General features: G+C 44.5%; 3 protein-coding genes across 4 annotated transcripts in view; all 3 read left to right on the forward strand.

Annotated features, from left to right (window-relative positions):
- The window catches only part of LOC144390308 (NLR family CARD domain-containing protein 3-like), a 242,478-nt gene that overhangs the window by 86,042 nt on the left and 131,511 nt on the right, over positions 1 to 24,925 (forward strand). The window lies entirely within an intron of this gene.
- The window catches only part of LOC144390277 (protein NLRC3-like), a 118,571-nt gene that overhangs the window by 2,801 nt on the left and 90,845 nt on the right, over positions 1 to 24,925 (forward strand). The window lies entirely within an intron of this gene.
- LOC144390455 (protein NLRC3-like) lies at positions 129 to 12,459 on the forward strand (the record flags this gene model as incomplete). Its single annotated transcript, XM_078096952.1, has 5 exons — positions 129 to 1,936; positions 2,028 to 2,201; positions 7,855 to 8,028; positions 11,039 to 11,085; positions 11,230 to 12,459. Coding segments are annotated over 5 exons (2,787 nt in total), but the record flags the coding sequence as incomplete, so codon positions are not given.

Here is a 24,925-nt window from a genome sequence, read left to right on the forward strand (position 1 = left end):
CCATGCTGATACATGAGACCTTCACTAATGTCTCAAGAGATGGACAGAATATATTCATAGTCATTCTCTGAGGAAAGGACACGTTGAAATCTATTCTGTGACTCATTGATCTTCTTTGTTGTCTTCATTCAGGACTTTTTGCTCCAGTTTGTCAGCGTGAACTCAAATCCAACCTGAAGAGGAAGTTCCAGTGTGTGTTTGAGGGGATCGCTAAAGCAGGAAACCCAACCCTTCTGAATGAGATCTACACAGAGCTCTACATCACAGAGGGAGGGACTGCAGAGGTCAATGAAGAGCATGAGGTCAGACAGATTGAAACAGCATCCAGGAAACCAGCCAGACCAGAAACAACCATCAGACAAGAAGACCTCCTCAAAGCCTCAGCTGGAGGAGAGGAACCAATCAGAACCGTGATGACTAAGGGAGTGGCTGGCATTGGGAAAACAGTCTTAACACAGAAGTTCACTCTGGACTGGGCTGAAGACAAAGACCACCAGGACATACAGTTCACATTTCCATTCACCTTCAGAGAGCTGAATGTGCTGAGAGAGAAGGAGTTCAGCTTGGTGGGACTTGTTCATCACTTCTTCAGTGAAACCAGAGCAGCAGGAATCTGCAGGTTTGAAGAGTTCCAGGTTGTGTTCATCTTTGACGGTCTGGATGAGTGTCGACTTCCTCTGGACTTCCACAACAATGAGATCCTGACTCATGTCACAGAGTCGGCCTCAGTGGATGTGCTCCTCACAAACCTCATCAGGGGGAAGCTGCTTCCCTCTGCTCGCCTCTGGATCACCACACGACCTGCAGCAGCCAATCAGATCCCTCCTGAGTGTGTTGGCATGGTGACAGAGGTCAGAGGGTTCACTGACCCCCAGAAGGAGGAGTACTTCATGAAGAGGTTCAGAGATGAGGAGCAGGCCAGCAGGATCATCTCTCACATCAAGACCTCACGAAGCCTCCACATCATGTGCCACATTCCAGTCTTCTGCTGGATAACTGCTACAGTTCTGGAGGAGGTGTTAAAGACCAGAGAGGGAGGAGAGCTGCCCAAGACCCTGACTGAGATGTACATCCACTTCCTGGTGGTTGAGTCCAAAGTGAAGAAGGTCAAGTACGATGGAGGAGCTGAGACGGATCCACACTGGAGTCCAGAGAGCAGGAAGATGATCGAGTCTCTGGGAAAACTGGCCTTTGATCAGCTGCAGAAAGGCAACCTGATCTTCTATGAATCCGACCTGACAGAGTGTGGCATCGATATCAGAGCAGCCTCAGTGTACTCAGGAGTGTTCACTCAGATCTTTAGAGAGGAGAGAGGACTGTACCAGGACATGGTCTTCTGCTTCATCCATCTGAGTGTTCAGGAGTTTCTGGCTGCTCTTCATGTCCATCTGACCTTCTTCAGCTCTGGTGTCAATCTGCTGTCAGAACAACAAACGACCTCCCTGGTGTCTAATGTCTCTAAAGACGAACCTGAACCAAAGTGTCTCTATCAGAGAGCTGTGGACGAGGCCTTACAGAGTCCTAATGGACACCTGGACTTGTTCCTCCGCTTCCTCCTGGGTCTTTCCCTGGAGACCAATCAGACTCTCCTACGAGGTCTGCTGACACAGACAGGAAGTCACTCACAGACCAATCAGGAGACAGTCCAGTACATCAAGGAGAAGATCAGTGAGGATGTGTCTCCAGAGAAAAGCATCAATCTGTTCCACTGTCTGAATGAACTGAATGATGTTCCTCTAGTGAAGGAGATCCAACAGTTCCTTAGATCAGGACGTCTCTCGAAAAAGAAACTGTCTCCTGCTCAGTGGTCGGCTCTGGTCTTTATTTTACTGTCATCAGAAGAAGATCTGGAGGTGTTTGACCTGAAGAAATACTCTGCTTCAGAGGAGGGTCTTCTGAGGCTGCTGCCAGTGGTCAAAGCTTCCAACAAAGTTCTGTAAGTACAGAGAAAGTTAGATTCATACATCAGAACTTAAATATGCTGCCTTCTTTTATACTTACTGCTTCTTCTTCATCCCTCTCTTCAGACTGAGTGGCTGTAACCTCTCAGAGAGAAGCTGTGACGCTCTGTCCTCAGTTCTCAGCTCCCAGTCCTCTAGTCTGAGAGAGCTGGATCTGAGTAACAACCACCTGCAGGATTCAGGAGTGAAGCTGCTGTCTGCTGGATTGAAGAGTCCACGCTGTGAACTGGAGACGCTCAGGTCAGATTAAGTTAGTTTGTCTTCAATGATGCGTCTAGGGAACTCTGGAACCAGAGGATCTAATCTTAGAGACAAAACTTGGGGCTAAACGTCTCTTTTGTGAATTAATATCTGTGTTTCCATCACATCATGAGAACCTTGTAGACAAGACATATTTACTACATAGTAGCTTGAAAATAGACCGTCTGAAACACAATGTTCTTTCACGATAAAACATCACATGTTCATCCAGTTGTTCCTGTTATTCAGGCTTTATGATGTCCTGTTTCATATAATAAATGAATGAAAATCACAGGTGGGAAGTGACTGAAGATTTTAATGTGTGTCTCTACAGTGATGATCTGCTGAGTGATGGTTGATTATTTCTGATTTGATGAAGATTCATTCCACATTTACACTCACTTTGTTCTCTCTTTCTTTCTATGGAAGGAGTCAGAAGGAGGATAGAGAAGCCTAACTTTGAATTTAGCCAATAAACAACAATAAATATCCCTGCCTCATCCTGATAATAATACCACGGTAATTCCTGTTAACAGTAGATCACAATAAACCTCCTTCTCCTATGTAGAACAAAAATAATTGTAAACACTTTCACTGAACGTGTTTTTTTTTATGTTCTTACTGATCGTATTTTAGTCCAAACTCATCATCACAGGATTTAATATGAATACAAATGTTATTTTTCTTGTTGATTGTTGTCTCTTCAGACTGAGTGGCTGTAACCTCTCAGAGAGAAGCTGTGACACTCTGTCCTCAGTTCTCAGCTCCCAGTCCTCTAGTCTGAGAGAGCTGGATCTGATTAACAACCACCTGCAGGATTCAGGACTGAAGCTGCTGTCTGCTGGATTGAAGAGTCCACAATGTCACCTGGAGACTCTCAGGTTAGATTAAGTTAGTTTGTCTGAATGTCTTAAACCAGCGGTTCCCAAACTCAAGAATGCCGTGGCCCAATTTGAAAATCTTTTGCGGCCCACCTAAACCTTTACATTACATTACATGTCACTTAGCTGAGGCTTTTATCCAAAGTGACTTACAATAAGTGCATTTCAAGCATAAGGACACAAACCCGGAAGAACAAGAAACAAGAACGTGCAATTTCCTCAAATAAGCCAATTTATAATTTGCTATTGATGAGTAACGTTATAAGTACAATGCAAGTGGTACAGTTAGTTAGTGTGTTAGTGGAGGTAGAGTCTGAAGAGGTGTGTCTTAAGTCTGAAGATGTGAAGGCTCTCTGTGGTCCTGATGTCTTCAGAGAGCTCCTTCCACCATTTAGGAGCAGGACAGCAAAGAGTGATGATGTGGTCGAGTGTTTTGCTCTCAGTTAGGAGGAACAAGCAGTTTATCAGATGCAGAGAGTGTGGGTCGGGATGTCGGGTTGGACCATGTCCTGGATGTAAGCTGGACCCCATCTATTCACAGCATGATACGTGAGCAACAATCTTTTAAACTGGATGCGGGCAGCCACCGGTAGCCAGTGAAGAGAGCGGAGGAGTGGAGTAGTGTGGGAGAACTTAGGAAGTTCAAAGACCAGTGGAGCTGCTGTATTCTGGATGAGCTGCAGAGGTGGAATGGTGGTAGCAGGAGACCTGCAGGAGAGAGTTACAGTAGTCCAGGTGGGAGATGACAAGAGCCTGGATAAGTACCTGTGCTGCCTTCGGAGTGAGAAGAGGACGTATTCTCCTGATGTTGTAGAGTGTGTATCTACAGGATTGAGGAGGATCGGGAGAGTTGCCTGTCGATTGTGACGCCGAGATTCCTAGCAGTTAAAGTCGGTGTGGTGGCGGGCGTGGTTTGGCTCGGCTGCAGGGGGGGACTGAAAAGGGAGTGGTTCAGGAAACGGTGCTGGGCGAGGCAATTGGCCTCAGCTGATGTTAATCAGCAATCAATATTCTGTTCAGTAGGAGAGATCCGGCGACAGCAGGAGAGCGAGGCGAGGAGGCTGGAGCCGGTGGCGTTTTTGGTGTGAACCAATAAATAAAAACATTTACAATGGACCCGACTGCCTCGTGCTCGTCATTCCAAGATCCCCCAGAGGACCAACCTGTTACAGTGGGCGTTAACACAGAGTTGCTAAAGTTGACAGTCAAGTCCTGGGTCGGAGAGTCTTTTCCTGGAAAGAGAAGTAGTTCTGTCTTGTCGGGTTGATTTTCAGGTGGTGGGCGGACATCCACTGAGAGATGTCAGTCAGACAGGCAGAGATCTGAGTGAGGGAAGGAGAGGATTAGTTGGTGTCATCAGCATAGCTGTGGTAGGAGAAGCCATGCGAGCGAATGACAGTGCCGAGAGAGTTGGTGTAGAGCGAGAAGAAAAGGGGACCCAGGACGGAACCCTGAGGAACTCCCGTAGTAAGAGGACAAGGTTCCGACACAGATCCTCGCCAGGCTACCCGGTAGGTTCGGCCGTCGAGGTAGGACGAGAGAAGGGAGAGAGCAGAGCCTGAGATACCAAGTTCCTGAAGGGAGGAAATAAGGATCTGGTGGTTGACTGTTAAATGCAGCAGAGAGGTCCAGAAGGACGAGGAAAGAGGAGAGAGAGGCGGCTCTAGCAGTGTGAAGTTGCTCTGAGACAGCAAGGAGAGCAGTCTCTGTGGAATGGCCTTGAAGGCTGACTGGTGGGGGTCAAGGAGGTTGTTATGGATGGGAGGAGAGTTGGTTAAAGATCGCACGATCAAGAGTTTTGGAGAAAAAGGGAAGAAGAGAGACCGGTCTGTAGTTGTTTTCTTCGGAAGCTTTGAGGGTAGGTTTCTTCAGGAAGGGGTTGACTCTTGCCTCCTTCCGAGAATTGGGAAAACAGCCAGATAACAGAGCATTGTTGATGAGACAGGTGAGGAAAGGAAGAAGGTCAGGTGCGATAGATTGTAGAAGATGTGATTGAGTCAAGAGGGCAGATGGTCGAACGGGCAGAGGTTACTAGGGTAAGACTTTGGTTAGGAGACAGGGGGCAAATCAGGTTGATGCGCGCGTGTAAATCAAAGATCCGCAGGCAAAAGTCTGTCTCGCGCGAGATATTTGCTCGCTTGCGAAACGTGAACTTGAAGCGAGGAGAATCTCTGCTCGCGCTCGAAGGAGTTTTCTACGCGCTCGCTGTTGTTCTTTTTGACAGTAAGGGGGTGGAGCCAGTCACCATGGTCTTTACACCTGATTGGTTACAAACCCCGTCTTTGGATTGGTTTGAGTGATGCATTCACACAACTATAGAAGCCCATTTCCGCACCGCACTGGTGGAGACGGTGCTTTCAGGGTCCGATCAATGCTGCGAGGTGCGTCCGGTCCCACCGCCCCCCTTGCCATCCACGCCTTAAATCTTCGGCTGCTTTTAGAATAACTTATGTTTCCCGTTAAGATGGTTCAGCTACTGTAGAGAAAAGGGCGCCGTCTCTCGCTCTTTAATCTCATGAAGTGCTCGGAGAGAACAACAGCTTTGTTTTTCCGACGTACCCTGAAACAAGCTCCATATCTCACGCGCTTGAGCGCCGCTCAGCATCTCGCAGTCGAAGACGAGCTTTGGCATGTTTGGCAGAGCGCCTTGAGCGCCGTGTACGACCAGTATGGATCAACCGATTAACCAATTGATCCATATATACAAAGCGCTCCGGATTATATGGCACTGTCGTTTTGTGAGGAAATTAAAGGCTTTTAAGTGCGCCTTGGAGTGCGGACAATGCGGTATATTTACTTTAATACTGGAAGAGGGCGCCCCGTTTGTTTAACAACGACAGGCGGACAAGAGCAGCCGTTTCCAGCGAGAGCACTTATTATTTTATTAATCTGTCCGTTTAAATTGTTTGTGCCTCATCAACTAATGTTTCACATAACTAATGTGCCGCATCATAAATATTTTTATATTAATTTCAAACTTTTCAAAATTGAAAATTAAAAACTTTTTATTCATTTACTGTAAATGACCTCTCGCGGCCCACACTTTGGGAATCACTGTCTTAAACTATCTACTCCACACCATGTACATCATCATTGTTCATCAGGATTTCAGACTTCATAAAAACATTTTTTCACCAGAAGATGAACCTTATCTATGGAGCCATAAGATCTAATCTAACAGACTAAACTAGTGACAAAAATCTGTTTATGTTTCCATCACATCATTTGATCCTTATCAAACCAACTCATTTGATACGAGGTAATTAAAACACAATGTTGGCTCACGATAAATCATCAATGGGTCGTTCTATTATTCCTCTTAATCATGCTGTGTGATGTTATTTTAATATGGTTCATTGAGGAAAATGGGAAACTTCAGTGACAATCTGCTTGGAGTGTGATGGTTGCTCATTTAAGGTGTAGATGGTAACTGACATTAAATTAGAAAATAAAGATCCTTTTTAGTCACTTTCCCTTTTTAATAGTCTAGTCTACACTAGTACTTGTATAAACACTTAACTGGTTTTATATGAAATAGGATTTCATTTTAACAGCAATGTTATTTTTCTTGTTGATTGTTGTCTCTTCAGACTGAGTGGCTGTAACCTCTCAGAGAGAAGCTGTGACGCTCTGTCCTCAGTTCTCAGCTCCCAGTCCTCTAGTCTCAGAGAGCTGGATCTGAATAACAACCACCTGCAGGATTCAGGAGTGAAGCTGCTGTCTGCTGGATTGAAGAGTCCACACTGTGAACTGGAGACTCTCGGGTCAGGATTCAATTAATGTCCACTGGGTGTCTTTATTTACATCAATGGTACATTTCTGACTTTCATAAGATTCTTTCTGCTTCCATGATTTAAATCAAATATGTATTTTCCGGCTCTCTCTGGGTTCTCCAGCTTCCTCCCACAGTCCAAAGACATGCTCTGGGGATCAGGTTAATTGGGGACTTTAAATTGCCCGTAGATGTGTCAATGTGAGAGTGAATGGTTGTGTGTCTCTGTGTAGCCCTGCGATTGGCTGGCGACCAATCCAGGATGTACCCTGTCTATCGCCCGAAGTTGGCTGGGATGGACTCCAGCCCCCCCGCGACCCTGTGTGCAGGATGAGCGGTTTGACAATGGATGGATGGATGGATGTATTTTCCGGCACCGTGGTGCGGTGGTTAGCACTGTCGCCTCACAGCAAGAAGGTCCTGGGTTCGATTCCGCCCAGTGGCCTTTCTGTGTGGAGTCTGCATGATTTCCCCGTGTCTGCGTGGGTTCTCTCTGGGTTCTCCAGCTTCCTCCCACAGTCCAAAGCCATGCTTTGGGGATCAGGTTAATTGGGGACTTTAAATTGCCCATAGATGTGTGAATGTGAGTGTGAATGGTTGTGTTTCTCTGTGTTAGCCTTGCGATTGGCTGGTGACCAATCCAGGGTGTACCCTGTCTGTCGCCCGGAGTTGGCTGGGATGGACTCCAGCCCCCCCGCGACCCTGTGTGCAGGATAAGCGGTTTGACAATGGATGGATGGATGGATGGATGTATTTTCCAAATATTTCCATAAAATGTTTATTTTCAATACAATGTAAATAATTTACATTATAGATTAGTAGTAATGTTATCAGATTGTTGATGTACATTAGTGGGTGTTTAATTGTGACTGGAAACCAGTCAGTAACCATGTTAATGTGACCCCTCTGTACCTGATAGGATCTCAGTACTGCAGTGACCTTCCAGCCCTCACAGCTCCCTCAGATCATGTGACATGTGTCTTATTCTGTGTGTCTGCAGGCTGTCAGGCTGTCTGATCACAGAGGAAGGCTGTGCTTCTCTGGCCTCAGCTCTGAGCTCCAACCCCTCCCATATAAGAGAGCTGGACCTGAGCTACAATCATCCAGGAGACTCAGGAGTGAAGCTGCTGTCTGCTGGACTGGAGGATCCTCACTGGAGACTGGAGACTCTCAGGTATGAAGAGGCTGCAGCTATAGACCATCAGTCTGGTAGAGGAGGTAGAGCTGGAAACCTTTTCTCTGTCCCACTGTCAGCCTGGTTAAAGACCCTGACACACCAAGCTGACCTCAAACTACCAGAGACTCATCAAACTGTTTGTGTCCCACATGAGACCATCAACACAGACAGAAGTAGTGAGGATCAGTAGCCAGGATGAGCCTGAACAGGGAGGAAGGTGATGAAAGCCTTGTTTCTCTGGAGCTTTGTCTAACATGTTGACGGCATCATGGTGGGTTGATATGAGTCAACGTGGTCATGCTGCAGGTTTGTGGCCTCTTAACAACTCAAACAACACTTTGGATGTTTAGATGCTGGTCCTTTGCCTCCAGTGTGTGTTTGTCCTTTAGTCCAGACATTATTATTAAGAGACAAACAGTCAGAGAAACAATCTGTTCAAAGCGTCTTGATGGATCATCACAGGAAGAACGTTTGTTTTTTTAAAGGAGATCAGCTTCACCTGCTTTTGGTGCTTTGCACTGAGAGACGGTTCCCTGGATGATAAGAGTGGACTTTTTGAAGCTACAGGTGACAGTCGGCTATCAAACAGACACACTTCTATGGAAGTGAATCTGTGTCATCGGATTTTGAAAGAAAAAGGTGATTGAATTTCTAGCACTGAATATTTATGCATTGAAATCATGTATCTGAATGTTTTTTAACGTTAAAATATTCAACTGCAAAAAATTCAAACGCAAAAAATTCAATGCAAGAACAATTCAATGCAAAAAAATTCAATGCAAAAATTCAATGCAAAAAAATTTGAACCGCAACATCCGGCAACCCAAGGAAGAGCAATCGATTCTAGATTCAAGATCGGGAGCGTGCGTCAAGCAAAAGGAGCGAGCGCCCCAATACAATTTCGGCTTGTCGAATATGATGACTGGATTTCAGCCATGTTCATTAATAATGGGGCTTCGTTGAGTGTTTTAACTCTAACGTCATGCGCAGTTGGCCCGCGGGCCGAACTTTGGACACCCCTGTATTAAAGCAACGAGGAAGACGACAGTTGCACTGCTATGGCAACGCTATCTGTTGCTAGGGACTACGGCTTGGACGAAGGAGGGGGGGGATACTTAGACGCGGCGCGAGGAGATTCTGTCCCGCGACCAGCGGAACGTAGATCAGCAACGTGAATCAGGATGGTCGGATCCATGTGTGTGCAGTTACAGAACCAACGATGTGGCTGGCGATACGAAATTAAACCACAGGCAAACGGATCTCACGGCGGAGACCCGGGAAAAGAAAAGAAAATAAGGAACTATTCTGACCATGAGACATCATTCAACAGCGTAACACAGTTGGCGCTTTCACTCTCTTACAGCAAACGTATCACAGCATCAGATCAACAGGGGACATTACGACATTTGCAGGTACACATTCAAACATAAATCAAAGGTAGCGGATTTGTTGATCCGGACTCTATCGTATCGTTATGACTGAACAAATCAAATAAACATCAAGTTCATATCAACACGCTAAATTAGTCTGCCCAGAAAACCAGTCTTACTGTTTGATGGGCGTTGGTCATCAGCTTCCAGCTGACTGAGGACAGTTGAGCTTCACGTAGTGAAACTCAGTGGATGAAGGCGATTTCGGCCGTGGGGTCCGAACTTCTCGTTGGGAACAGAGGCGGCGGGGGGTCAGAGAGCAGCTGTCTCTCCGGTCCTCTGGAGTCAACAGGAATGAAATCAAAAGGGAAAAGGAAGCGGGACGTAGTGGAGCGCGAGTCTTGAGTTCGTCCAGCGAGATTAAGACTGAAACTTGGGAATTGGAGGGAAAGAAAAGAAACCAAACAACGTTGTGTTGACTCGATCTGTCACTAACGGGAAGTCAGGCGAAAGAGATCGATCCTTTGGCGCAATCTCTTCTTATGAACTTGAGGTCCATAAATAAATGTCACAGTCCTCGGCCAATGGGAGCGCTCGGTGTTCTTTCGTACGTCCTCTTTTTATGGCCAAGGGGGTCTGGAGAGCTGCAGGGGTCCTGTTATCAGGCCACGGGGGACCCCTATATGTTTGTGTTTTTCCTTTGTCCTCAGTGAAGAAACACGTGGTGAGGTTCATTAGCAGGGTGGAGGCCCAACAGAAGTATAAACATTTAGCATCCAGACACCCGATTGGTTTTCTCCGCCATGCGCCTGCAGATCAGAGCGACGGCGGGTGTGAAAAGTGGTCGGTGGAAGGATCCTTTGTCAGAAGCCACAAGCCGATCTCAGTTGGTATTTAGCGACATGGACCCTCCTCCTCCTCCTCATGCAGATTCCATGTAACGTTACATGAGGACCTTCATGACCATGAGTTTGTTGTTTTCTACCTTTATAGAGAATCTGCCACAACACAGCGACTTGCAAGTAGCGCAGCGCCTTAAATGAAGTGATGTGTGTCTTTATGCGGGTTTAGAAATGAACACAAATGGATTCTGTATTTGCTCATAAAGTCTGAAAAACGGGTTATTTGGCCGATGTTTTGATAAGCGACCGAAGCCAGTTCAGTGTTTCCATCATTATAACAGGGGTGCCCCCCCATGAAGTAGTACAACGGGGAGACACTGCAACCTGATCAATGGGACAACGTGTACGTCCTCCGACTGATGAGCGCGTAAATCAAACATCCGCGAGCAAAAGTCTGTCTCACGAGAGATATTTATTCATTGTTTGAATGATATATTTATTTGCTCGCTGAACGTGAACTGCACGCGAGGACAGTCTCTTCTCGCGCTCGCTGTTGTTCTTTTTGACAGTAAGGGGGCAGAGCCAGTCACCATGGTCTCTACACCTGATTGGTTACAAACCCCGTCTTTGGATTGGCTGGAGTGATGCATTCACACAACTATAGAAGCCCATTTCCACACTGAAGAAAGGGGATAGAAAGTCTAAAGTCCACGTGGACATGAAGGACAAAGCTGTGTGTGAGAGTGATGTAATGTCCATGTCTCCATGCTGCTCTGACCCCCCTCCTCCTTTCAGGGTGGAGCCTGATGGAGTCCGATGGTTGAGACCAGGTCTGAGGAAGTGTAAGTGTGCTTTGATTCATGAAGATTCAACCATCTTCACACTGTGACATCACTCATTCACCTCTGTGATGTCATTATCAACGTGTCAGTAGATGAACACATGATTGATAACTGCAGCTGTATTGTGTCTTGTTCTCTCGTCAGATTCCTGTGAACTCACAATCGACACAAACACAGTAAACAAACACCTCAAACTGTCTGACAACAACAGGAAGGTGACATGTGTGGAGGAGGATCAGTCATATCCTGATCATCCAGACAGATTTGACTCCTGTCAGCTGCTGTGTAGAACTGGTCTGACTGGTCGCTGTTACTGGGAGGTCGAGTGGAGAGGATACGTTAATGTATCAGTGAGTTACAGAGGAATCAGGAGGAAAGGAGACAGTAGAGACTGTTTGTTTGGATTCAATGATCACTCCTGGAGTCTGAGATGCTCTGATAAAGGTTACTGTGTCCGTCACAATGAGACAGTAACACGCATCACCTCCTCCTCCTCTTCCTCCTCTGGTAGAGTAGCAGTGTATGTGGACTGTCCTGCTGGCTCTCTGTCCTTCTACAGCGTCTCCTCTGACACACTGATCCACCTCCACACCTTCAGCACCACATTCACTGAACCTCTTCATCCTGGGTTCAGGTTCTGGTCTTATGGTTCCTCAGTGTCTCCGTGTCCTCTACAGGAGGGAGAGTATCCTCCTGGTGGAGAACCTTTTTCTCTGCTCACCACATAGTTCAGTCTGTACAGCTGATGGTGGTTCATGTGGGTGTAGATGCAGGTGGAGCAGGTGAGGGGTACCTGAGCTGGTCTGGACTCTGGGGGGTCCACAGCTCTCTGGGACTCAGATGGAAGTGTGAAAGAGCTCAGCTTAATGCTGCTGTGCTCCTTCAATCAATAGATGATCATTTAGATATTGGCTCCTAATTAGGCTTTAATCTTCATCTTTATGTGTTCAAGAAGACATTTTATAAGACGCTCTTTCATCTGTCCCCCCATATGAGACAATGTGTCCTTATGTGTGTGTGCGCTTCATCAGCAATAATAAAAACAAGGTGAAGAAGGAAAATATGAATGTGTAATTCTTTTTGAGCCCATTTTAACTTCAAATCTTTCTAAATCTGTTGAGTGAAATCAAATCTAATTTCACATAATCAGGTTTGTTTTGAACAAGAAGCTTTTTAATGGTTCAGCAAACCTCTCAAGGAAATATTGAATATGCGTTACTTGTGTTTTTATTCCCTATAATGTCATTTACAACATTTACTCCATGTGTTACTTTAACAGAAATAGAATTGTTTGGCTCTAATGTTAATAAATGACTTTTATTGGAAACAACTGTACATGTTTAAACAGGCCATCAAATAAAGATGCTTTCAACACGCAGTATTATTTCTTTTGACATGAAATACTCTGATCCTTTTTAAAGATGCTGTACTATTGACTTTTGTACTATTTCCTCCATAATATCTGTATTTATTCTACAGCCCTGTTGCTGTGTCAATAGCACAGAGGAAACATTGGTGGTGCAGCATGTTGAAGAAGGAAGTGAGTAAATAAAGAAATGAGTAATGAATAAGTTGCTTTATTAACCTTATTAACCTTCACGCAGAGCCGTCTCACAACAACACAAACTACTGAGCTCGCTACTTCAGGTGCAACTTGAACCTTTCATTCTGCACCAAATATCACACTTAAGTCACCAACAAAAACACACAAAGCACAAGCACACATTTGATAACAGGGTGGAGTTTATCTCCTCACAAAGTGGAGTATTGAAAGTGTGTGTTGGACAGAAATATATATATAAATAAAAGTGATCAAATCTGCTGGGTGTAAAATATACATACAGCAACATGAATTAGCAATTTTGGTGCCTTAGAACGTTGTGTCAATGCAATGAGCTTCATGGCCTCTTAACCTCTTGTGAGTGCTTATGAGTGACTACAGCTGGTGACTCTGAGGCATTTAAATAGAGCTCATTGGATACAAACGCCCACAAACGCTACAATGGGAAAGTCAAAGGAGCTAAGCATGGATCTGACAAAGCGAATCATTGACTTGAACAAGTCTGGAAAGTGACTTGGAGCCATTTCAAAGCAGCTGCAGGTCCCAAGAGCAACAGTGCAAACAGTAGTTTGTAAGTATAAAGTGCACGACGCTGTTTTGTCACCATCAGGAAGAAAACACAAGCTATCACCTGCTGCTGAGAGAACATTGGTCAGGAGGGGGAAGAGTCAACAGAGAACCACCAAAATGCAGATCTGCCAAGAAGTAGAAGCTGCTGGAACACAGTGTCCATGTCCACAGTCGTGTTTGGCATCTCCATGGACTGAGAGGCTGCCGTGCAGGAAGGAAGCTCTTGCTCCAAAAGCGGCACCTTAAGGCTCGACTGAAGTTTGCTGCTGATCACGTGGACCAAGATGAGACCTTCTGGAGGAAAGTTCTGTGGTCAGACGAAACCAAAAAATGAATGAACTAACGCAGATCAGCTGTTCTGGAAGCGGATACTCAGAGTAAGTCAACTCGGAGTTCAGGGATAGACTCAGAGTTTGTTGAACCTCCTTTCTGGAATACCCCCCATGTCCACCGCCAAGCACGGTGGTGGTAGTATTATGCTGCCAATGGATCTGGTGCTGGTGGATGTGAACAATGCTGAAGAAACAAGTCCATGTCAGAGTCCATCACATTTAACTGAACAGCACCAATTCTGTTGTCCAGAGGAGCGGTCAAAGATTCAACGAGAAGCTTGTGGACGGCCACCAAAAGCACCTAATTGAAGTGAAAATGGCCAAAGGACATGTGACCAAATATTATCACTGCTGTATGTATATTTATGACCCAGCAGATTCTGTCATGTTCTCTGTTAACCCATAATTAAGTCCTAAAAGAACCAAACCTCATGAATGTTGTTGTGACAGAGTGATTGGAACAGATTCTTCTTTCAGAGGAAAATCAGACTTGTAGGAATAAGGGGAAACTCAAGGAGAGCCATGACATCATGTTCTTTACAAGTGTATGTAAGCGTTTGACCACAGCTGTAGTGGGTAGATATGTGTGTTTAGCTCTACAGGCTTCATGCTGTCCTGATATCCACATGTGAGGCCGTTGATGAGCGTAGCTGATTTCCTGTCACGCCACCTCATCACTGGCTCTGTCACAGGCACTTTGCTGGAGGCCCACTGGCACAGTTCTTGTTATCATCTCCTATTCTACATTCTCTCTCTACATAATAAATCACATCACAGTTTTTAAATACAATTAGCAGAGCCAGCTGTTTTCTGACACATTGTGTACAACTACAGGATCTTTACAGTAAACTGATGGAGATCAGATGTAAACATTTGATTATCATATAACCACAAAATACTCAATGTTAACATTGTAATGAGTTATTTAGACAAGATGATTTCAGATAATATCAGGAGAGAAGATTCAGCAGTGACACAAAATGAGAATATTACTGAATAGGAAAAACAATAGGAAAGCCTACTATATACAGAATAATATGTACAGTATTATACGTTAATTTCATCAGTGTACATTTAAATAATAAAACCAAAAACACATAAGGAAATGATGAAGTCATTTAAGAGTATCGGGTCTCCAAAAGGGAAAAAAGGAGAGGGACGTCAGCAGAACAAAGTGGGTAATGCAGAAACAGTTAAGGATACGTGTTTGAAATGAAGGAGACCCGTTGGATTGAGGACTTTATACCATGGGCTCATTTCCGGCGACGCAGAGAGATGCGCTGCAGTCTCCTAGCTTTCCCCCTGGCATCAATGGGCCGCATCTCATTGACCTTTGACCTGACCATCCGGGAGTAGCTGGGTCTCTTGGTGTAATGCATCAGAGGGCGGTCAGGCTGAGAATAATTGGGACTTCAGAATGAAGTCGTGAGGGTGATGGTTACCGGTGCGATATAGCAATAAGTGTGAATCTGTTAGTTTAAAAAAAAACACTTTCATTTAAAGGGAGACAATGAGAAGTTGGGCCCCTTGAAGTAAAAAAGTCCAAAAAGCTCCCATTAGTTGGTGACGGCTGTAAGTTTAATGACCGGGTGGTGTGAATTGAAGGTCTGGAGGAAGAAGTCAAACTCCTTTCCTGAGTGAGGCCAGACCCAGACTTCATCCAAATAGCTGTAGTAATGACTGGGACGTTTGGCGCACAAAGGGAGAATGGATTCTTCCCAAGTGGCCATGTAAATATCTGCATAGGCTGGGGCAAATTTCTTGCCATGGCTGCTCCACTAATCTGTAGGTACTGTTGGTCATTAATGTCAAAGTCATTTCTGGTTAGGCTAAGCTTGGCATGACGGGCGGCGAGAACGGCGACCCGAACACCTTCCCGGGACGCTAGGAGAGCCGACTGCGTCTGCCAGGAAGCCAGCAGGCGTTCTCCCACGAGTTCCCCACAACTGGTTCTGGGGAACAAACTCTGCTGAGTCCTTGAAAGGTCGCGTCATTCTGTCAGGATGGCGGGAAAGGCAGGACTCAAACGCAGAGTTTCAAAAAACAAAGAGACATTAATGGTAGTGTTGTTACCTCCGACCCTCCTGCTTCGAAGCTTGTGTCGAAATATGAACCAGTTCAGGCGAAGCAAAAGTATCGGTGCTCGGTTCGTTTGCTGCTGATCACGTGATCAGTGACGTCCGAAGCTTCGTTCCGGCGCACAGTCACGTGACCGCTTCAAATTGATTCAAATGGGCGCGAAACAGGGTTGGGGCTTGTCTGTTTGATACAGTCAAAGTCAGTGTTGTTGTAGTAGTATTAGCAAATTTACAATGGAACCTGTGGCAAAGAGAGGTCGCTCCGAGATGTGGCAGCACTTCAATTTGATTTCCTCTAACAAGGTTTGTAATAGGCAGACAAAGTCTGTCATTTGTATTGTGTAATTATGGATGTTTATTTTTATTGTGGAGACCACCAGATATTTGGCTGAATCAAACATTCCACAGAGTGAAGAACCGCTAAAATATTGAATCAAACACAAACATGTGTACCCACATCTATGAACTGCACAGTAGGAAGCACTTGCTGATATTTTAAATTGTATTGCTTACATGCTATATATATATATATAAAATATTTTTTATTTTATATATAAAATATATATATATAAAAAATATATATATATATAATCTTCTATTATATATATTATATATCCATCTATATATATTATATATCTTCTATTAATTATATTGCTAGTATGATCACAAACATACATGCACAAAGGTGCAGAAAGACATAGATAAGTGTGTGTTCCACTTCTTGTTAATGTACAGAGAATTGAAATACACAAACAAGGACACAATTCAAACCTGAAAACAATGGTTTTATTCATATAGGAATCCATGTGTTTATTAGATGATTTATTGGTTGAACTTTTCATAATCAGAGATTGGGCCAAAATATACTGGTGGGCTGTTCGATACATTTGCACTACAAGTTTTCAACAGCAGACGTCATCATAGAGTTTGCGATGCATTGAATGAATGAACCTTTTTACGATACGATTGGCTGGAAAGCTTCACTGCTTCATAAAGCTTCACTTTGCCATCACTAATTAATGGTCAAAAATTCCAAAAGCAAAAAAGGGGCAAAACCGGCGACAGGAACCAGGGAAACTCAGACATGGACTCTGAAAACAAACTAGGTCCAGACTTTGTCTTCTTCTTATTCGTCACTAGTGCAGAGCCATGTGGAGTACTGCATAAATGAAAAGGCCGCTCATTGATTCAAAGCGGTCACCTGTCTAAAGAACTCCTCCAGAAGGGATGTGGTCCAGCGATGATGGAGGTCCCAGCGTTTGGCAGGGTGGCTGATGTCAGCAGTGTGCAGTAGCAGGGACGAGGCCTTTGCTTTTTCGGGCCTGCAAGTCCAGTCCAGTCAGTGGACGCGGCGCGTGAAGGGTTGTAAAGCAGAAACAATCATGGTTTGATAGTTTCAGCATTGTGAAGGATTGGAGTGACTGGCAGCATGAGGCGGGACGGACCCAGACGTGAAACACTCACGCCTCATGTTGCTGCAGGTGGCTTTTCATCCCGTTGAAAGAGGGCAGGCAGTAAAACATTCATGCTCCCTACAGAAGGAATCTGAGATGAAGCTTGGGGAAAGTTTAATCAGAGGAGACTGAGATGCTTTCATCCTGTTGCTGTCACTTCTATATTTCTGCAGCAATGCAGTGCCAGATCGATGCAACTCTGCCCCAAACTACTCAACTTGTCCCTAAAATGAGAGTCATTTGATTCTGCTTGACTGTAAAATAAGGTGACGTGTTTCTCCCTGGTATCATCAGCTGTAGCTCCCTCTAAGCACCAGTAGGAGGCAGTATTTTAGAAGCAATGACTTGCACTGTAATCTGGGGGTTGTATTGTACAGTGAATTATTATTTGAAGTCATTGAATGGAAACAGCGGTAAAAAAGGACGTCCCTTCAGCTGCAGCGCTCTTCTCTTACCTCCACTCGTCTTTGGAGAGATTAGACAAAATGTTCATGTCATCACTGTGCTGTAGAAGGCGATATGCAGCACTGACGTGGTAGTTCTCCAGAACAGCTCGGTCATTGTACAACATGGCGGTGTCTGACCTGCAAATGCGACACGGCTCCTTCAGGAATGATCTCCCTCACCGTCATCGTCAACGACCCCCGGTCTTGTCTGTGTGTGTGTGTGTGTGGGTGTGTGTGTGTGTCGGTGTGTGGGTGTGTATGTGTGTTTTACTGTCTGCCTTCAAAGTAAAAGCTCAGTAGCGGGAAAAGAAGCGGAAAGAGAAGGAAGAGGACAGATAAGTGAGTTTAGCAGGATGATGTGTGTGTGACGTATTCTATAGATTTGCACAGGGCCTTCGTCTCAGACAGGTTGATATGGTGGAGGACGATATTGCTGCAACCCTCTCCAAGATGGGCACAAAACTAAGGAAGGTCTGCAGACCTTTTCATTAAAATGAATGTTTTTGGTTTCTTGTACCATAAAGCTTTCGCTCTCAGTCTACTTTCAGTCTGCATGTATAAGTATTCTCATATGGTTTTTCATATATGAAAAACTAAACAACCTTTGTCGTTATCATGTAGTTTGTATATGATGACACTGTAAAAAGTAAAAATACATTGATTTCTTACATTTAGTTCATCATACGTCATCATGTAGTTGGTCAATACACCACATGAGCTGTTTACGTTTCTTTGCATTGTTTTTTAACAGTATGGGAGAGGAAGAATGGGTGGCATGGAGAAGACGGAAATGGGTCTTCGGCGTGCTTGGTGTGCAGCAGCAGAGGAGCAAGAGAGCGAAGCCGGTGCTGCGCCTTGTAGAAAGAAGAGGACCTTGTGCCACTGAATGCACATCATGTCAGGATAGGATCAAACATCATTAGTGATGAATGGCGTGCTTATCGTTCCCTGCATGCACTTGGCTACAATCATATGACTGAATCATGCAAGGTGGCATGTAGATGCCCAAACAGGTGCTGAATCAACTGAATCATTCTGCCCTTTTCGATGCTCCTTTTCTCTTCTCATTTAAGTACCAGGAGGAGCTCTTCTTTCTGAGGGTGAACAAGATCACCTGATTCCTCCACCTCGCGGTGCCTTTTGGAGAGTGACTTCTTTGTTGCTGCTGGCTGAATGATTGCTCATTCGTTCCTCCATGATGGGCCGGGCCTTGAGGACTCAGCCCAGCTGTTCTGCATGTGCTCTTTGGTGGAAGCCCAGAAGAAGTCATGATGAAAATATCAAGGACTGTGCTGACCTCGATATCCGCAAGACAGTCAAAGTGGTAATGTACATTTTTACAGAAAGATTGGAATGATACCGATTTGGGGCAAGTAATACCTGATGTCAGATATATAACACTAAAATCACACTGTTTGCTCATTTAAACCAGCGTGCTGAAGCAATATTTAAAGCATCTAATTATAGTGACTGATAATTAAGTAAAATGGCTTTTTTGAGGATGTGACGAGAAATGAGATTATTTTAAATGTGGTTTAAGATCTCAGGCTGTTGTCAGCCGTGTAATTGAAGGTTATTGACAAGTTGTTCTATCGCAATTTATTGTATAGATTCTGAATATAATGCAAATCTTGAGAAATGAGACAATCTATTCTAATGGTCCTTATTAGCTGGAGGGTACAGAAGAATTGTCATCTGAAGGAAAGAACAATACTAATGAGTTGTCACTGTCTTGGGATTTGCCTCAAGTCACATGTGAGAACAGAAGATGCTGCTGGACAAGCTGATGCTCCACGCAGTGAGTATTCTCATCTCTACTTTAACAGATCATTTCAACCAGACAGACAAATGAGCGTTGAAGTTCAGACTCACAATGTTCACATTGTGTCTTTTTTGTGCTGCACACAGATGTTGATGAGTTGATTGTTTCGCGCTAGTTAAGTAGTTAAAGATTAGTAAGGCGGCTTTCCTTTTCGTAATGCAAATGCTTTGCAGGTACTTGGAAGAAGCTCAAGACGGGTTAAACAGTTACGAAGGGGCTTAAAAGAGACGCTGATCTGGCCTTTGCTACCTGAGAGGAAAGACACAATTCCCCTCCTCTTTCCAAGAGCATGTGATGTACAGCGCACACCACAGGTCAGTGACCCCGTGAACTCACACTAGTGACTTTCTCAGAAATGACATAAGTTTTCTACTCTCATGCAGACTTTGGTTAAAGTGAAGTTACTTACAATAAACAGGAACCTTTTGGGATCTGAAACGCGTTGCAGGGAAATAATCACATTCAGCTTTTGATCACTGGTTTCCTCCCTTTAAGTTAAACCTACATCACTGCATAAGCAAGTACTGCTCAGACATGGTTGTCCTGAAGTCTTTGCAAGTTGTGTTTCATAGAAATGAACTGACAGTAATTGCTGCCTAAAAGGAAGGAAACCAATTAAAGTGTTACTGTGTAAAAACCTCCACTGTTACATTACAGGTCATTTAGCAGACGCTTTTATCCAAAGCCACCTAAAATAAGAGCGTTTCAACCATAAGGACACAAACCCAGAAGAACAAAGTGCAATTTCATCAAATAAGCCGCTTTACAACTTGCTGTAGATAAGAACCATTATAAGTACAATGTAAGTGCTACAGTTAGTTAGTGTGTTAGTGGAGGTAGAGTCTGAAGACGTGTGTCTTTAGTCTGAAGATGTGAAGGCTCTCTGTGGTCCTGATGTCTTCAGAGACCTCCTTCCACCATTTAGGAGCAGGACAGCAAAGAGTGGAGATCTAGTCGAGTGTTTTGCTCTCAGTGAGGAGGAACAAGCAGTTTATCACATGCAGAGCGGAGAGTGCGGGTCGGGATGTCGGGTTGGACCAGGTCCTGGATGTAAGCTGGACTCCATCCATTCACAGCACGGTACGTGAGCACTATGTTTAGAACTGGATGGGCCACTGGTACCAGTGAAGAGAGCGGAGCAGTGGAGGAGTGAGGGAGAACTTAGGAAGGTTAAAGAGCAGTGGAGCTGCTGCATTGTGGATGAGCTGCAGAGGTGGAATGGTGGTAGCAGGAGACCTGCAGGAGAGAGTTACAGTAGTCCAGGAGGGAGATAACAAGAGCCTGAATCAGTACCTTCTGAGTGAGAAGAGGACGTGTTCTCCTGATGTTGTAGAGCGTATCTACAGGATGGTGTTGTCAGTGATCTTGGGAGTCAGGGAGAGTCGGCTGTCGAGTGTCACGCCGAGGTTCCTGCAGTCAAAGTGGGCGTTAACACGGAGTTGCCAAAGTTGAAAGTCAAGTCCTGGGTCGGAGAGTCTTTTCAGTAATGGGGCAGCCGGGACTCGAACCACCAACCTTGCGGTTCCCAGCACACCCGCTCTACCCCCCTGCGCCACGACGACTCCACTATGCTTATTTAAAATAACAACAATGTCCTAATTGAATAAAAGTTGTATTATTATAATTGAAAATGTCTCAATTACCTTTCCGCTGTTATATTGTGCTTTCAATTCTCTTGTTTGGAAACAAGTGTCAACTCTTAGTATAAAATCAATCTGTCAGATGGTCTTGGAGAAGATAAAGTGTCCAACACAGGATGACGACGAAGACAGTGACGTCTCTTTGGAGGATACATGTCGGACCACAGGATTCCTTCGCTCATTTATTGAGAATGTAAATGAATAGAACCTTTTGAAAGGTCTCCATAGGTTATTTAGCGGATACTCTACTTTTCTTTTTAACTATGAAGTCTGAACATCTCAAAGCAGAAATGAACCTTTTTCCCCAATTAAAGTCCTTCTCTGCAGTAAAGTAAATATTGTCTTTTCTGTTTAGCATCTGTCAGCATCCTTGGGAAACTCCTACGGTTGTGGATAGGATGGAATGTGCTCCCCAGACACCAGCTGGATATCAGCGTGGTGGAGAGCAACTTCTCCACTTCCTCCACCTGCTTCCACCAGCTGAAGCTTCCAGTACAAAGACTACTGCCACTCTGAAATGGACCCTCTTGCTGCTACTTGTAGGACACTGTGTTTGGGTTGGTCTAAGGACACTGTCCATCAAGATAACACTTTCGTGTCATATATTTTATGTCAGAGCTGCCGGTAATTTTCATTCAGCATTGCAATGCACTACCGTAAGTGCAGGGGGCAGTATGGCTTACATTGTCTATATGCACCAAGGCATAGACATACTTACACCAAGGCAAAGAAGAAGAACGATTTTGAATCACGGCGGAACAGAGCTCGACCGAGAGCTGCAAAAGTCTGGGAATATTTTACCAGCAAACAAAATAAAAAAGTATTTGAGTAAAAATCTGCAAAATGAAATTAGCATTTCATTCCAGCACCACGGCAACGCATGATTTCATATCAACACAATTACGAGAGATCTACTCTAGCATTATACAAAACTGTGATACTATAGCCTACAACGTGATAATTAAAGCTTTGTGGGGGTTTCTCTTTCTCTTTTAGCACTAAGCAAAGGCGCGTGGACGAGTTTGTCCTGAAGAGGCGCTCATGCGTCCCTCAGATGGCAGGAGTCTTGACGGAGAGCATCCTCAACATGCTTGTCAATGACATGAGACCTCTATCAATGGTAGAGGATGAGGGCTTTATGCAGATGGTCAACACATTTCATCCAGGTTACACCTTACCTTCCAGAACTCATTTTACAAAGCTCATGGAGCAAAAGTATGAAACTTCACTTGCCAAGGTTAAAGATGCTCTGAAAGCAACTGAGAACAAGATTGCCCTCACAACTGATGCTTGGACCAGTGTTGCCACAGAGGCATATCTCGGCATCACATGTCAATTTATAAGTGATGGCTGGGAGCTCACTAGCTTCTGCCTCACCACCATGCCACTTGAAGAGAGGCACACTGGACCCAACATTGCTGCATGGGTTGAGCAGGCTGTGGAACGATTTGAGATCCCTACAAGCAAAATCGTGGCGGTAGTTCATGACAATGGCTCCAATGTTGTGCTGGCTGCAAACATCTTGCACGAAAAAAATGGGTGGGTGTCTGTCCGCTGCTCAGGCCACACTTCGCAATTAGTAATAAAACCCACAGATCAGCAAAGCACTTGGAGCTTCAAGAAGTCTCGTTGAGCACTTTAAAAGAAGTGAACTGGCTGCAAGCAACCTAAAATTGAAGCAAAAACATGGGGACTCCTGAACACAAACTTGTCCAAGATGTCAGTACCAGGTGGAACAGCACCTATCACATGATTAGTCGGCTACTGGAACAGAGGTGGCCAGTCACTGCAGCCCTTTCTGACCCGGCCACACAGAGAGGGAAACAATACCTGGACCTCAAAAGCGATCAGTGGACCCTTCTCGAAGAACTGGCCCAAGCTCTCCAGGCCTTTGAATGTGCCACTGTGTACTTGAGTGGTGAGAGTTATGTGACAGTCTCTGCACTGCCTCCTCTGGTCAAAGGGCTTCTGAAGTCCACCCACACTTCTTATGAGACCTGTGCAGGCCTTCCAGGCAGCTGCTTCAAAGGAAACCACTGCACGGTGGTCAGGAGAGGTCACCTTCACCGATGACAAACAGAGCAAACAGATCATTGCAGCCGCACTTGACCCACGATTTCTACAACTGAAATTCCTGACAGCAGAGGAGATGTTCAGTGTTCAAAACAAGGTACAAGCTCTGGCACTACAGCACATGGATAGGAGTACTGGGAACCAAGATGCCACAGCATCAGCTGAAAAGGGATCTCCAAATAGGAGGACTGTTTCAGTACTGGATTCACTGCTTGGATCAGACTCCACAGACTGTGACAATGACGACAGTGAAGAGGACGCGCACAACCAAAAGATCCGTGATGAGGTGCTGATGTATTTTGGAGAGCAGCCTCTGTCAAAGACAGAAAGTCTCCTGTCTTGGTGGAAGTCGAATGAGATTAGATTAGATTCAACTTTATTGTCATTGCACAGGGTACAAGTACCGAGGCAACAAAATGCAGTTTAACATCCAACCAGAAGTGCAAAGTAGCAAAAAGTTCAGAGTATGTGCACATGTAAAGTGTATTAAGTGAATTGATAGATATGAACAGTAAGAAATAGTTATGCATAATGAACAGTAAGAAATGGATATGCAATAACAGTCAAATGTTCAGTGGCTGGAGGAGGGTGTGGCAGCCAGGGTGGAGGGGGGAGAATGAGGCAAGGTTTCCAGCTCTGGCATCACTAGCCAAATCATTCTTGTGCATTCCAGCTACGTCTACTCCCTCTGAGCGGCTCTTCTCAGCAGCTGGGAACATCGCCTCCAAGAAGAGAGCCAGCCTCAGTCCAGAGCATCTCAATATGCTCACCTGTTACATTACAATTTGAAACGTGTATGAATGGTGTGTTCCCCTGAAGTCATTTGGATTTACTTTTAAACCCTTACTTGCACTTTAATTGTCGGGAAGGATGGATTTTTTTTTGTTTTGGACTTTGAATGTTAGAGTTATTTTGCACTTGCAGAGGCTTGATTGTTATTTTGAGTTACTTTTAAAACTTTATTTGCACTTTACTTTTAAAAGCATATTTGCACTTTAATTTGTATTACTATTTTGTTTATTTATAATGATGTTTACACAACTTGTTACTCAAATACATCTGAATTCAAATTTCTACATTGAAGTCAATATTTCTTTGGGGGGGGAAATAATCATTAGATTAGTCGATTAATCGGAAAAATAGTCGATTACCAAAATAATCGTTAGTTGCAGCCCTAATGTCGGTACTGTGAAACATTCAGTTTCAATCACTGAATGAAGCCTGACGCATGAGGGACAAGAATCACGACTCTTGATCAGCGCGTTTGTGAGAGATCTGCGGTCTTCAGTTCATTTACTTATTTTTGTGTAGGTAATATGTTTCAACTTAAATGACCTTTACAAGTAGTTGTGTCCCGTTGTTTCCATTTGTCCAGTTTTTGACGTGTCTGATGCTCAACCAGATATTTGAATATATTAGAATATGTGTTTTTATGTCGTGTTTGAGCAGTTTTGGCTGCCCGAGCCAGTAGCAGGTTCATGAGTCTGTTAATAGCCGACACATTGAACCCAGACAGCAAGGGGGGACCTGCAGTAAGACATGAGATGTTAGCTCTCAGCTCAGGGAAGCACTTTGAAATGTGTCATTTGGGTAAAATGTTTTACTTTGGCAGCAATGAAGCACTTTGAACATTTTTCATTAGATTTTAATATACAGTATAATTGTGCTTCAACTATAACCTGTATTATTCACCGACACCTCATGCTTGTTTTAAATGATTTACATAGTATATATATATGAATGAATATGGCGCGTGATCAACAAATGACCGTGACATTGTGTCGTTAAAGGCGGCGCGAGGGAGAACGTGTGTGCGGCTGAATGAAGACGCACCAGTCAGCTGGTAGACGGTCCGTCTGGAGCC

This window comes from Gasterosteus aculeatus, chromosome 21 (genome assembly GCF_964276395.1).
Source record: "Gasterosteus aculeatus chromosome 21, fGasAcu3.hap1.1, whole genome shotgun sequence".
Taxonomy (NCBI): Eukaryota; Metazoa; Chordata; class Actinopteri; order Perciformes; family Gasterosteidae; genus Gasterosteus; species Gasterosteus aculeatus.